At 43.4% G+C, this 15818-nt stretch overlaps 1 protein-coding gene across 1 annotated transcript in view; it reads left to right on the top strand.

The window, feature by feature from the left end:
- The window catches only part of VPS50 (VPS50 subunit of EARP/GARPII complex), a 208217-nt gene that overhangs the window by 162397 nt on the left and 30002 nt on the right, over positions 1 to 15818 (top strand). The window contains exons 14-17 of the mRNA XM_056519010.1: positions 3453 to 3544; positions 6370 to 6464; positions 6567 to 6665; positions 10513 to 10603. Of these exons, the coding sequence (XP_056374985.1) occupies positions 3453 to 3544; positions 6370 to 6464; positions 6567 to 6665; positions 10513 to 10603 (377 nt within the window). The remainder of the gene's footprint in view (positions 1 to 3452; positions 3545 to 6369; positions 6465 to 6566; positions 6666 to 10512; positions 10604 to 15818) is intronic.

Genomic DNA, 15818 nt, shown 5'->3' with positions numbered 1-15818 from the left:
GTTGCTGAGTGTGATACTTCCTATTGGATTACTGAGCGCCTGCTGCCAAGGTCTTTTTCCGCATCTCCTATCCAGTACCTCTGCAGGACACCGGCGGGTTGCTCCTGTGACCTGGGGCGGCACAGATCTACACCCCTATACGAGGTGATATGCGTATTTCCTATACAAGGTGAGCGGCCACTTTATAGAGGCTGCACCCCCTCTAACCAGGGACACCCCCTCTCCTCTGTCTAGGGTAACGCACGAGGCGCCGTCTTTTGGTCTTTTTGTTTCTACTTCTACACAATTTGGAGACCACTTCCGTAGACTCTCCCTCATTTTTTCCACTGTTTGTAGAGTCCTTTGACTCTTTTCCGTAAATAGCGCTTCATTGTGTGCTGCAATATTTCTTCCTGATCTGGTCTTTTTGGCCCAGTCACCGGATCGTAACACTTGTGGGCACCATAAGCATCTCGGGAGACCTGCACTTAGAGCGGATTATCATTAACCGCTTCCTGTTAAGGACACTCGAGGACGGGGCTAAGCTGGTCTGAAGGACCTGTAAGTTCTGAGACATCCTCATCGACTTGCAGATAGCACCTCAGAGTTTATTCACCGTACAATAGAGACAAGAGGTCACGCGCTCCGCTCTCTCCCCATTACCATTTTGTTTTCTAAGAATCTTAATTAGGACGGGATTGGAGAGATGACGGCAGGAACTAGAAATTAGTCATTCAGCTGTAAATTTATTTCAGAAGAGAGAAGAAAGTTTGGACATATTTAAGTTTTCAAAGTTTTTTTATTTTTTCCGAAAGAAAACTTACATACATTTTTTTGGCACACATGAATGTTATCCTTATTTTATTTTTTTTTTTTATTAAAGGGGTAGTCCAGTGGTGAAAAACTTATCCCCTATCCTAAGGATAGGGGATAAGTTTGAGATCGCGGGGGGTCCGACCGCTGGGGCCCCCTGCGATCTCTCTGTACGGGGCCCCGGCTCTCCGCCGAGATAGCGGGTGGCGACCCCCGCACGAGGCGGCGGCCGACACGCCCCCTCAATACATCTCTATGGCAGAGCCGGAGATTGCCAAAGGCAGCGCTTCGGCTCTGCCATAGAGTTGTATTGAGGGGGCGTGTCGGCCGCCGCCTCGTGCGGAGGTCGACACGCCCCCTTCCAGCGGGCTGTCGGGGCTCCGTACAGGAGATCGCAGGGGGCCCCAGCGGTCGGACCCCCCGCGATCTGCAACTTATCCCCTATCCCTATGATAGGGGATAAGTTGCTCACCACTGAATCACCACTGGACTACTCCTTTAATTTTGTTAGGCTGCTTTCACACTATAAAAATACCTCCATTATAAACGCCCTTTATAAAAACCCTGGAAATCGTCCGTTAGACGGCGGCTAGAAAATCCCATTATAGTCTGTGGGATTTTTCCAATAGCCGTTTTAACCCGTTATTGCCCGTTATTAATAACGGCCACTATTTTGTCACAGGCTAAAGTAACGGGAAAAATAGTGCATTCTGACACCTCTCTCTATCTCAGGAACTGTCCAGAGTAGGAGCAAATCCCCATAGCAAAGCTCTCCTGCTCTGGACAGTTCCTGAGACAGACAGAGGTGTCAGCAGAGAGCACTGTGGTCAGGCAGAAAATAAATGTATAAAGAAGAGAACTTCCTGAGGAGCATACAGCAGCTGATAAGTACTGGAAGGGTTAAGATTTTTAAATAGAAGTAATTTACCGTACAAATCTGTTTAAAGGGGTACTCTAAAAAAAATTTTAAATCAACTGGTGCCAAAAAGTTAAACAGATTTGTAAATTACTTCTATTAAAAAAAAAAAAAACGAAATCCTTCCATTACTTATTAGTGGCTGTATACTATAGAGGCAATTCTTTTCCTTTTGGATTTCTTTTCTGTCTGTCCACAGTGCTCTCTGCTGACACCTCTGTCCATTTTAGGAACTATTCGGAGAAGCATATGTTTGCTATGGGGATTTTCTCCTGCTCTGGACAGTCCCTGACATGGACAGAGGTGTCAGCAGAGAACACTGTGGACAGACAGAAAAGAAACCTGAAAAGAAATTCCTCTGTAGTATACAGCAGCTGATAAGTACTGGAAGGATTACGATTTTTTTAATAAAAGGAATTTACAAATTTGTTTAACTTTCTGGCACCAGTTCATTAAAAAAAGGTTTTTCACCGGAGTACCCCTTTAAGGGCTTGTTCACACCGCCATTGAGCTGTGCTGGTCAGTACGTTGGAAGGACAGGAGTTGAGTGGAGAAAAAAGTACTGCATGTCCTATTATTTCTTCTTCATTTGGCTCCTGTAAAACACTGTGCACCCGAAGGACCCCATCCAAGTCAATGGGACCTGTCAGGCGGTGTCAGTTGTGCTCCGAGTTCAGGGTCCGTTCAGCACAAAAAAGGACAGAGCACAACTGCTGTGTGAACTTAGCCTAAGAAGTGATGTCAAATCTCTCTGCAGGTTTGCAGCCTCAGCCCCCCAATATATTGTGGATTCTACTACGTTCTATGTTTGAGGGGGAGATCCACTATGTTTGAGGGGGAGATCCACTATGTTTGAGGGGGAGATCCACTATGTTTGAGCGGGAGATCCACTATGTTTGAGCGGGAGATCCACTATGTTTGAGGGGGAGATCCACTATGTTTGAGGGGGAGATCCACTATGTTTGAGGGGGAGATCCACTATGTTTGAGGGGGAGATCCACTATGTTTGAGGGGGAGATCCACTATGATTCTGTGACAAAATCCACATGTAATGCATGCAAGTTTTTTGTTGCCACATATTTGAAGCAGCCAAGCGTTATAGAATAAATTCTAGTTTTCCGGGCACCCCGCTTGCAGCCCAGGTTTCCACACAGGTTTTTTTCTGGCGTTTTTTGGTTATCCGCAACTGCGCTTTTTGAGCCAAAGCCAGAAGTGTATTCAATACGAATGGGAAATATAAAGGTAGGACTTCTACTTCCTACTGGATCCACTTCTGATTTCGGCTCAAAAACTGCAGTGACAGATGTCCAAAAAAATGCCTAAAAAAAAAAACCTGCGTGGAAACTTAGCCTTGTACTGCCCACGGTTTAGGCAGCAAAAACAAGGGACATGTCCCCTTAAAGAGGTACTCCCTTGCCCCAGCCTTCTGAACATCTGGTTCAAAAGGCTCGGAGCAGTGGCTGTGGTCGCAACGTCATGGCCACATCCCCTTGTAACGTCACGCCACGCCCCCTCCATTGGTGTCTATGGGAGGGGGCGTGAGTACGTCACGCCCCCTCCCATAGACATCAAAGGAGGGGGGGTGGCATGGCATCTCGGGGGCGTGGCCGTGACATCCCGACCGCTGCTCCAAGCCTTCTAAACCGGATGTTCAGAAGGCTGGCGCAAGGGAGTACCCCTTTAAGAAACTAATTTAATGTTTTATGTATTATGGTCTTATTATTATTTTCTTTTTCTTTTTTAGACAGTATCAATGTGTCTGCTGCAGAAGAGAACAATTTTGATCGAAATTATATCAAAAAGAAACTGGAGCATGGATTGACGCGCATATGGCAGGTAATATCCTTCTGCTCATATTTACCTTCTTACAAACATTTGGGGACCAGACCTTACTTATCTGAGGGTAGATCCAAAGAATTGGATAAAAAAAAAAGAAAAAATCCCCAAATCACAGGGTTGTCCCTTTTTAAGTATGTATTTTGCCTGCAGCACCCCCAAAGGGGAAATGAAGTATTACATGTTCCCCATTGAAATGAATTGGTTGTCCATGTGATGCATGCATGTGCTGGGTCCTCCAAGAGATTTTGGCAGCTGCTTTCTTCTACTAGATTTCCCATTCCAACCCCGATTTTGTTTATTTGTTTCTTTTTTATTGGAAGCATGAGCCTTTAATCAGGAATTTACACACTTAATCTCACAGCTTTAAATGTATGTGACAATGAAACGTCAGAAGTCTAAGAACGTGGCAGTAATGCCTATAATGTAACCGGCCGCCATTGAGGCGAGAGTCACCGCTGCCAGGCATGTGTTTTTAGATGTTCTGCTGAGAATTTTATGGCATTTTGAGGTATATATATATATTTATTTATTATGGTAATAATAAGAAAAAAAATCAATTTCTTATTAAATGTTTCACTTCCCTGACATTTTTAAGATCTCTGCTTGCTGCCAGTGAATGGATGTATTGATGTCTGTATCCAGAGACTGAAATCCAATCTTGGTCATTTCCAACTGAGGCCACTTTCACCCTATAGAATGCTCCGTTTTAAAGATCCTTTATATTGACCCGTTAACAAAACCATTAAAAATGGACGTTAAATGGCCGTTACAAAATCCCATTATAATACAGGAATTTAGGTGCACTATTGTGGTAGATGTATACAATGACATTGGCTATCCCTCAACACTGATGTCTCAATAAAATTGAGACATTCGCCAGTATATCCTTATATGAAGGACACACCGGAGCCCGCACACCAACGCCAAGGTTTCTCAAATGGCGCGGGACCTAACGCTAATCCTACCTGTGCGTGGTAAGCAAAACAGGGGCCAGTGGGCAATTACGGCAGCATTAGGTCAACTCACAGAGTCCTCCCAGGTACCCTCCAGTGTGACTGAGCACACATACAATGGGAGGAGGAAGGCAGACTGCAAGCCCCACCCAAGTTGGCTAATATAGGTGCCTGGCCTCACAGGTTCAAGGCGCATTAACTATGGAGTTTACACACCTCCAAGTATAAAATTTAAACAACAACAACAACACCGTCTATCTGGTTTAGGATTCTATTGTGGCGCTTGTAGTCCGCTGCAGGCATCCTCCATTGTATGCATTTTTATGCTGGGGATCGCCCTTAGCAACGGACTACAAGGGCAGGGTCTGCTCCCCCAGTATAAATGCACATCTGCATTTGGGGTTGAGCACCTCCAGCCATTTGAGACCATGTTTTTTGTTGTTGTTTAAAATCCCATTATAGTCTATGGGATTTTTACATTACCCGCTTTAACCCATCATAGCCCGTTATTAACCCCTTAAGGACTCAGCCCATTTTGGCCTTAAGGACTCAGACAATTTAATTTTTACGTTTTCATTTTTTCCTCCTCGCCTTCTAAAAATCATAACTCTTTTATATTTTCATCCACAGACTAGTATGAGGGCTTGTTTTTTGCGCGACCAGTTGTCCTTTGTAATGACATCACTCATTATATCATAAAATGTATGGCGCAACCAAAAAACACTATTTTTGTGGGGATGTCTCGCGATCAGACATCTTATCACCTAATCCTTTGGATAGGGGATAAAATGTCTAAAGCCGGAATAGCCCTTTAATTTAACCCCCATATAATGTATATATGATGTGCATATATACGCTATAGCGAGAAGGTAATGAATGCTCTGTGACTGCTATACCTGTCACAGAGCGTTCATGGGCTCAGAAGCTGCACCCTCGTAATCGCGGTGGGAGCCAGCTGTCATACACGGCCGAGCACCAGCCGCAACTGTCAGGGGTGGAGTGAAGCTCTGATCCTGACAATTAATCCTGTAAATGCCGTGGTCAGTGAGACCACCACATCTACTGTGCTTCCCCCTGTCACCCATCGGATACCACATCTACTGTGCTTCCCCCTGTCACCCATCGGATACCCCGTGATGTGATCGCTGGGTTCTGATGGTTGCCATGACCAGTTGAGGCACTTCAGAGCCTTGAAGCTGTGATTTATCTCATCTCGCTGTTTTACTATACTGCAGTACAGAGTCTGCATTGGTGACCACCAGCTCTGGACACTTTAGGGGGACATTCTAAAGGGAATCAAAAAGAACACCAGGGGGAGCCATGACAAGTATGGAACAGCACACAGGGGCATTTTTTTTTTTAAATGATTCTAATTAAAAACAAATTAACATTTTTTGTGGGCCAACCCAAAGAGGCTTCCAAAGAGATTTAGTCATTAAAGGGTCAATTTTGCCGATCCTGGCTCTGTTGTCTCAGTTTAGTAAGTTTGGAGTCTAAGCTTCTGCTTTTGCCTAGGGCAGTGTTTCCCAACCAGGATGCCTCCAGCTGTTGCAACACTACAACTCCCAGCATGCCCGGACAGCCAAAGGCTGTCCGGGAATGCTGGGAGTTGTAGTGTTGCAACTGCTGGAGGCACCCTGGTTGGGAAACACTGGCCTAGAGGATAAAAAAAACCTCCAACTACTTCTCTGATTTTCTCTCCCTTAGTTTTGTTTGACATTTTGGCAGCATCCATACAATGAGAAGAGACAGATTGTCAGAATAAACCTTCTTTTCTCGAGAACACAAACGTATTGTGCGTGGCAGGCGTGTGGCCGAAAGTCCACTCTGCTACATCATATAAGAAACGTGTTACGCTGTGTTTTTCAGGATGTTCAGCTCAAAGTCAAGACGTATCTTCTGGGAACGGACATGTCCAACTTTAAATACGATGACTTCATTATAGTCTTGGATATAGTCAGCAGGTAGGTTTCAGTCCAGATTTGGGGTGCGAGCTCTTAAAGGTGCAGTGAATCTATAGTCAGTTGGCGCCCGCTGAGATCTAACGCTCTTGTGTCTCCATCCAGGCTCATGCAGGTCGGGGAGGAATTCTGCGGCAGCAAATCTGAGGTTTTGCAAGAATCCATTAGAAAGCAAAGTGTTAACTATTTTAAGAATTATCACAGGTAAGTCTTCTACTGTACGTACCTGGTACCGAGGTGTATTATTCCACAAACACAAAGGAATAATTACCAACTGCTTAACCTGTGTTGAAGATTGTTCAGCCACCATACTATTACTGGTTCTATTGTCCAAGTGTCCATGCAAAAGTATCAGAGGAGCCAGGTTGTACCGAGGAAACATTCCCCCCAACATAATGCTTCCTCCACCAGCCTGACCCTCCCATTATCATTATGACACAGAGATCTGGATCCATCTGACCCACCCATGTTTCCCCCACAGAGATCTGGATCCATCTGACCAGGCCATGTTCCTCCACAGAGATCTTGATCCATCTGACCAGGCCATGTTTCTCTATAGAGATCTGGATCCATCTGACCAGGCCATGTTTCTCTATAGAGATCTGGATCCATCTGACCAGGTCATGTTTCTCTATAGAGATCTGGATCCATCTGACCAGGCCATGTTTCTCCACAGAGATCTGGATCCATCTGACCAGGCCATGTTTCTCTATAGAGATCTGGATCCATCTGACCAGGCCATGTTTCTCTATAGAGATCTGGATCCATCTGACTAGGTCATGTTTCTCTATAGAGATCTGGATCCATCTGACCAGGCCATGTTTCTCCACAGAGATCTGGATCCATCTGACCAGGCCATGTTTCTCCACAGAGATCTGGATCCATCTGACCAGGACATGTTTCTCCACAGAGATCTGGATCCATCTGACCAGGACATGTTTCTCCACAGAGATCTGGATCCATCTGACCAGGCCATGTTTCTCCACAGAGATCTGGATCCATCTGACTAGGTCATGTTTCTCTATAGAGATCTGGATCCATCTGACCAGGACATGTTTCTCCACAGAGATCTGGATCCATCTGACCAGGCCATGTTTCTCTATAGAGATCTGGATCCATCTGACTAGGTCATGTTTCTCTATAGAGATTTGGATCCATCTGACCAGGCCATGTTTCTCCACAGAGATCTGGATCCATCTGACCAGGCCATGTTTCTCCACAGAGATCTGGATCCATCTGACCAGGACATGTTTCTCCACAGAGATCTGGATCCATCTGACCAGGACATGTTTCTCCACAGAGATCTGGATCCATCTGACCAGGCCATGTTTCTCCACAGAGATCTGGATCCATCTGACCAGGCCATGTTCCTCCACAGAGATCTGGATCCATCTGACCAGGCCATGTTCCTCCACAGAGATCTGGATCCATCTGACCAGGCCATGTTTCTCCACAGAGATCTGGATCCATCTGACCAGGCCATATTTCTCTATAGAGATCTGGATCCATCTGACCAGGTCATGTTTCTCCACTGAGATCTAGATCCATCTTACCAGACCATGTTCCTCCACAGAGATCTGGATCCATCTGACCAGGTCATGTTTCTCCACTGAGATCTAGATCCATCTTACCAGACCATGTTCCTCCACAGAGATCTGGATTCATCTGACCCACCCATGTTTCCCCCACAGAGATCTGGATCCATCTGACCAGGCCATGTTCCTCCAAGGGGTGCATCTGGATTCATCTGTCCAGGACATGTTTCTCTACAGAGATCCGGATCCATCTGACCCACCCATGTTTCCCCCACAGAGATCTGGATCCATCTGACCAGGCCATGTTCCTCCACAGAGATCTTGATCCATCTGACCAGGCCATGTTTCTCTATAGACATCTCGATCCATCAGACCAGACCATGTTTCTCCACAGAGATCTGGATCCATCTGACCAGGCCATGTTTCTCCACAGAGATCTGGATCCATCTGTACAGGTCATGTTCCTCCACAGAGATCGGGATCCATCTGACCAGGCCATGTTTCTCCACAGAGATCTGGATCCATCTGACCAGGCCATATTTCTCTATAGAGATCTGGATCCATCTGACCAGGTCATGTTTCTCCACTGAGATCTAGATCCATCTTACCAGACCATGTTCCTCCACAGAGATCTGGATCCATCTGACCAGGTCATGTTTCTCCACTGAGATCTAGATCCATCTTACCAGACCATTTTCCTCTACAGAGATCTGGATCCATCTGACCAGGCCATGTTTCTCTACAGAGATCTGGATCCATCTGACTAGGCCATGTTTCTCTACAGAGATCTGGATCCATATGACTAGGCCATGTTTCCCCACTGCTTTGTGATACAGGTTTTGCCATTTTGCTCCCTTGAGTTTCGCCTTTCGGTTCCCCTAAGTTACAATGGCCCTGGAGCTGGTCATCTGTTATAGCCAATTCATGCTAAGGAGTGTTGAGTTGTGGGTTTGGACATGTTGGTCACACCACCTTCGTATGCGGCTGCTATTTCCTGATCTCCTGGTCACCAGAACGATTCTTCACATTCATTTTTGACCCCTTTTGGCTTAGGGTTGTTTCCACAGTATCCAGATATCACCTCTTTCTCTGTATACTCTCCAACCTATTATACTAGAGAATTCCCCATGGTGAAATCCTGTCCCCGGCTAATCTAGTCCCTATGACCAGGCCTTGCCTCTCAGGTCACTGGACTTTCCCATCTATTGTGGATTCACACTGAAACTGTACAACACAAATGGATCACTGGATTTTATGCTGCACTCCAGGGTCACAGGTCTGTTCTTCGTACAGGGAAGATTTAATCATGAAAGGGCTGCGGGCCCGAATAACATGGCCATTCAGTGTATAACAAGAGCATTACTGAGTATCCAGCTGGTCCTCTATGTGTAGGATTTTAAAATGGACCTTTACTGTTTTATCTAGAAACAGCACCTCTTTTGTCTATGGCTGTATCTGGTATTGCAGCTTATTTCCCCCTTCAGGAGGTTGCAATACCTTACACAGTCCATGAAAAAGGTGGCACTGTTTTGAGAAAGTTAAAAACAAATGACTAAACAATTAAACTATTATTAAAAATTTAAATTATTATTATTAATATTATTAAAAATTACAATTACATTTTTCTCACAAAATACATTAAAGAGTACTTGTCACCAATTAAACTTTTCTAAACTAATTCAGGCTATGTTCCCTAACTACTCCTAACACTGCTCCCACCCTTAAAAAAAAATTCAGAGCTTTAAAAAGCTGTGTATCATACCTTTATTCTTGCTCACATAGGAGAAAGTGGGCATTTCCCAGCAGGCATGACATCACTGAAGCCTGCTGGGGGACCATTTCTGCCCTCACATCATTACAGTGCTGTGATGAATAGAAGACCTCAGGCTCTGTGCAGTTTTCAATGAGGCTCTGTGCAGATAAACACTTCCTGAGTTTGGACTCCTGCCAGTCCGGGAGGAGACCAAAACTCACTGTATTAATTGTGGCAGGGAACAGAACAGAGCCACCTAGTGGCCGTTTTTTCTATTACATTTTAAACATATTTATGATGATAATTTTAAAAGCAAGTGAATGGGAAAGTGTCTGCTAACTACACAAGAAACACTATATTGAAAGTTTTATTTGGCGACAGGTAATCACAGATTTCTCTTTTAATTAGAGATAATTTGCTGTTTCTTCTGACATTGTGATTTGGCGGTGGGGTCGGGGGGGGGTCAGAAACCATCCCGGGTTCCCTGCTTCACAAAGGTTAATGAATTTTCATTTGCCGGGTGAAGTGCATTTAGCGAATGTATAATCTCTGCGGTGTAGAACTCTCGCTGCAGCCCCTGAATGACTGATGATGCTTCTCCAGCCATATCTACGGTACTGATAATTAATTCATATTCTGTTACTCAGATTTAATGCTAAAGGCTTCAGCCCTTTGTGAACTTTTACCGTCTTTTGTATCTTTTTAGTGTCTCCTTTTTTAGTTGATTTGCTCCTTAATAATGAAATTTTTTTTTTTTTTGTAGGACGCGTCTTGAAGAACTCCGAATGTTTCTTGAAAATGAGACCTGGGAGCTTTGCCCGGTCAAGTCCAGCTTCAGCATACTACAATTACATGTAAGTGGTCTCAGTATGGTCTCTGTTTAAAAAAAAAAGGTATTCTACCAATAAAAACTTATCCCCTATCCACAGGTATTTGATCGCTGGGGGGGGTCCGACTGCTGGGATCCCCAGTGATCGCAAAAACTGGAAACTGATATAATGGAGAGGAGGGTCGGAACACACTCCATTCATTCTCTATGGAGCTCCATTTATACCCCATCCACGCCCACCATTTCCTGTTATTAGACAAGTGTTTCCCAGCCAGGGTGCCTCCAGCTGTTGCAAAACGACAACTCCCAGCATGCCCGGACAGCCAACGGCTGTCCGGGCATGCTGGGAGTTGTCGTTTTGCAACAGCTGGAGGCACCCTGGTTGGGAAACACTGTATTAGACACTTATGCCCTGTCCTGTAAATAGGGGATACGTTTCTATCGCACGACTACCCCATTAAAAGGGTTCTCCCTGTGTATGGATTGGCTGTGGGAGCATCGGGTATACACGTACGCTGTACTCTATGCTCTCGTAGACAATGAATGGAGGGCATGCTGGCATGCCACTCCACGCACAGGGAGGGACGGGACCCCCGTTATGATCACGGGGAGTCATGGCGGACCCCTTGCTATCAGAAACTCATACCATATCCACAAGTATGTTGCAAAAACGGGGACCCAATTTAGGGATCGACCGATTATCGGTATGGCCGATATTATCGGCCGATAATCACGATTTTGGGCATTATCGGTATCAGCAATTACCTTCCCTATAAGCCGATAATGCCCTGCCCCCCGCACCGCCCCCACCGCACCACGTATGCCCCACCCAACCCGCCGCACCTCGACCGCCCCCCTCCTCCCGACCCACCGCACGCTAGCACGCATGCTAGGAGTAGTAGTTTTGCAACAGCTGGAGGCACCCCTAGGCGCGGTGCGGCGGGGGAGCGGTGGCGGTGATAGGTCTCAGGACCCCCGGACAGGCAGGGGGAGAGAAGCGAGTGGTGGCGGCGGCCTATGGCCCCGCAAAAGCCACTGCAGTGCATTGATTTAAAGCACCCGCTTTAAATCAATGATCTGCAGCGGTGTCGCAGGGGGATAAATAGCCGATAACTTATACCGGAATATCGGTATAAGTTATCGGCCCTAACCTCCACTGATTATCGGTATTGGCCCTAAAAAACTGATATCGGTCGATCCCTAACCCAATTCTCCCTGTATAATGGAGAGGAAGGTCGGCACAGACTCCATTCATTCTCAATGAGTCCATCGTTTGGCTATCTTTGTGGCTTCATAGAGGATAAATGGAGAAGCTGGGTGCATGTGCTGACCCAACACCCCATTCAGCCGGGAGAGTCAGGCTTCATTCTCACAATCACAAGGGGGGTCCCAGTGGTTATTAGACACTTATGCCCTATCCTGTAGATATGGGATACATTTTTATTGCACGAACACCCCATAAAACAGGTACTTCAGAACTTTAAAACTCCCCATGTATGAGAGGTGGCTATGTGAGCGCCTAAAATACAAAAGCAGTGTTCTCTGAGCACATGACGACGTGCCATTCCAAGCACAGGGAGGGACGGGGCCCCATTCTGGAGATCGCAGGGAGTCTGACAGCTGAGACACAGGTTGAGTTTAAAAGTTCTGGAGTACCCCTTTAAAGGGGGTACTCCGGTGGAAAACTTTATTTTATTTTATTTATTTTTTATTTATTTATTTTTTTTAATCAACTGGTGCCAGAAAGTTAAACAGATTTGTAAATCACTTCTATTAAAAAAATCTTAATCCTTCCGGTATTTATTAGCTGCTGAATACTACAGAGGAAGTTCTTTTCTTTTTGGAACACAGAGCTCTCTGCTGAATCACAAGCACAGTGCTCTCTGCTGACATCTCTGTCCATTTTTAGGAACTGTCCAGAGCAGCATATGTTTGCTATGGGGATTTTCTTCTACTCTGGACAGTTCTTAAAATGGACAGAGATGTCAGCAGAGAGCACTGTGCTCGTGATGTCAGCAGAGAGCTCTGTGTTCCAAAAAGAAAACCATTTCCTCTGTAGTATTCAGCAGCTAATAAGTACTGGAAGGATTAAGATTTTTTAATAGAAGTATTTACATATCTGTTTAATTTTCTGGCACCAGTTGATTAAAAAAAAAAAAAAAAAAAAAGTTTTGCACCGCAGTACCCCTTTAATCCATGTGGATCTATGATCTCGACCTCTTTGTTTCTTTCATTCTCTCTTACTCACCTGTCCTATCTTTCTATTTAATATGTGTATTTTGTTATTATTTCTTCTTTGGTCTTTAATGGGGATTTCAATTACCGTATTTTTCGCCGTCTAAGACGGACTTTTTCTTCCCCAAAACTGGGGGGGAAAAGTCGGTGCGTCTTATGCGGCGCATACACCCCTATCGCGGCGGTCCCTGCGGCCATCAACGGCCGGGACCCGCGGCTAATACAGGACATCACCGATCGCGGTGATGCCCTGTATTAACCCTTCAGACGCAGCGATCAAAGCTGACCGCCGCGTCTGAAGGGAAAGTGACACTAACCCGGCTGTTCTGACGGGCTGTTCGGGACCGCCGTGATTTCCCGAACAGCCCGACTGAATAGCCGGGTTAGTGCTTGCAGGACACCGTTTTTTTTTTTGTTTTTGTTTTTTTATTTTACCTTGTGAGCAGACAACCTATCTAATATTTTGCCGTTATGACCATCTCATGGAAGTACAAGCATTCGACTAAAATAGTGTTCTAAAAAATGTGGCCCTTCAGCTGTTGCAAAACTGCAACTCCCAGCATGCCCAGACAGCCATTGTCTGGGCATGCTGGGAGTTGTAGTTTTGCAACAGCTGGAGGGCCACAGTTTGTAAACCACTGACCTGAAGCATTGACCCAAACAAGCCCAAACCTTTCTCCTACATTTGTGTCTACAGAAATAGCTAATTTAAAGGAAAATTATTTTTTTTCAAACCAAATACAGATTTGTGAATTACTTCTATATATATATATATATATATATATATATATATATATATAAAAATACTAATCCTTCCAGTACTTATCAGCTGCTGTATGCTCCAGAGGAAGTTGTGTAGTTCTTTCCAGTCTGACCACGGTGCTCTCTGCTGACACCTGTCCAGAGCAGGAACAAATCCCCATAGCAAACCTCTCCTGCTCTGGACAGTTCCTGACATGGACAGAGGTGGCAGCAGAGAGCACTGTGGTCAGACAGAAAATAAATTTAAAAAGAAAAGAACTTCCTCTGGAGCATACAGCAGCTGATAAGTACTGGAAGGATTGAGATTTTGAGATAGAAGTAATTTACAAATCTGTAGAACTTTGTGGCACCAGTTGATTTGAAAACATTTTTCCCCTCCGGAGTACCTCTTTAACATGTTTGCTTTTCCGTCTAATCTCTAATAAACCACAGTTTATGATGTGTCGGTGGCAGGTGGCCAGTTGCGGGAATATTAGAGAAGTTAGCGACTCTGACAGACACATTAACATTCGGGAGGAGGAATAACAGGATCACGTCTCCACGTCGTCTAATTCCCTAGCTAGCAGACTGTTTCCTTGCTTTCTCAGAATATTAATGATTAGTGGCCGAGTTGAACTTCTCTCGGTGGCGGCCACTGTAATGATTTCTACATCATATTGTCCATGTCCCTCTGATTGAAAAAGAGAAGGAGAAAAAATTAGAACCAGGAGCGGTAGTGATAATAGAGAGTTCACTGTCACCCTTGTGCATGCTACAAAGCAATATTGGCATATTTATAAAAAGCATCAAGAAGAAAATTTGTCATAAACATAACCTCTGTGAACTGTATTGTTACTAGATATTGTAATTTATAAGAGAAAACTGCTTGTATTACTACTGTAGCGCTGTATATGCAGCTGCTATAGTACTGCCTATATACAGCTTCTATAATACTGCCCTTATGTACAAAAATATAACTACTATAATACTGCTCCTATATACAAGAATATAACTACTATAATACTGCTCCTATATAAAAGAATATAACTACTATAATACTGCCTCCTATATAAAAGAATATAACTACTATAATACTGCTCCTATGTACAAGAATATAACTACTATAATACTGCCTCCTATGTACAAGAATATAACTACTATAATACTGCCACCTATATACAAGAATATTACTACTACAATACTGCTCCTATATACAAGAATATAACTACTATAATACTGCCTCTTGTGTACAAGAATATAACTACTATAATACTGCTCCTATATACAAGAATATAACTACTATAATACTGCTCCTATATTCAAGAATATAACTACTATAATACTGCTCCTATATACAAGAATATAACTACTATAATACGGCCTCCTATATACAAGAATATAATTACTATAATACTGCTCCTATATACAAGAATATAACTACTATAATACTGCCCTTATATACAAGAATATAACTACTATAATACTGCTCCTATATACAAGAATATAACTACTATAATACTGCCCTTATGTACAAAAATATAACTACTATAATTCTGCCTCCTATATACAAGAATATAACTACTATAATACTGCTCCTATGTACAAGAATATAACTACTATAATACTGCTCCTATATAGAAGAATATAACTGCTATAATACTGCTCCTATGTACAAGAATATAACTACTATAATACTGCTCCTATATAGAAGAATATAACTACTATAATACTGCTCCTATATACAAGAATATAACTACTATAATACTGCTCCTATATACAAGAATATAACTACTATAATACTGCTCCTATGTATAAGAATATAACTACTATAATACTGCTCCTATATACAAGAATATAACAACTATAATACTGCTCCTATATACAAGAATATAACTACTATAATACTGCTCCTATATACAAGAATATAACTACTATAATACTGCCCTTATGTACAAAAATATAACTACTATAATTCTGCCTCCTATATACAAGAATATAACTACTATAATACTGCTCCTATATATAAGAATATAACTACTGTAATACTGCTCCTATATACAAGAATATAACAACTATAATACTGCTCCTATATACAAGAATATAACTACTATAATACTGCTCCTATATACAAGAATATAACTACTATAATACTGCTCCTATGTACAAGAATATAACTACTATTATACTGCCTCCTATGTACAAAAATATAACTACTATAATTCTGCCTCCTATATACAAGAATATAACTACTATAATACTGCTCC

The sequence above is a fragment of the Hyla sarda genome, chromosome 5 (assembly GCF_029499605.1).
Source record: "Hyla sarda isolate aHylSar1 chromosome 5, aHylSar1.hap1, whole genome shotgun sequence".
Lineage (NCBI taxonomy): Eukaryota > Metazoa > Chordata > Amphibia > Anura > Hylidae > Hyla > Hyla sarda.
The sequence above is the reverse complement of the archived record's forward strand: the minus strand, read 5'-3'. Positions and strand labels throughout refer to the sequence as shown.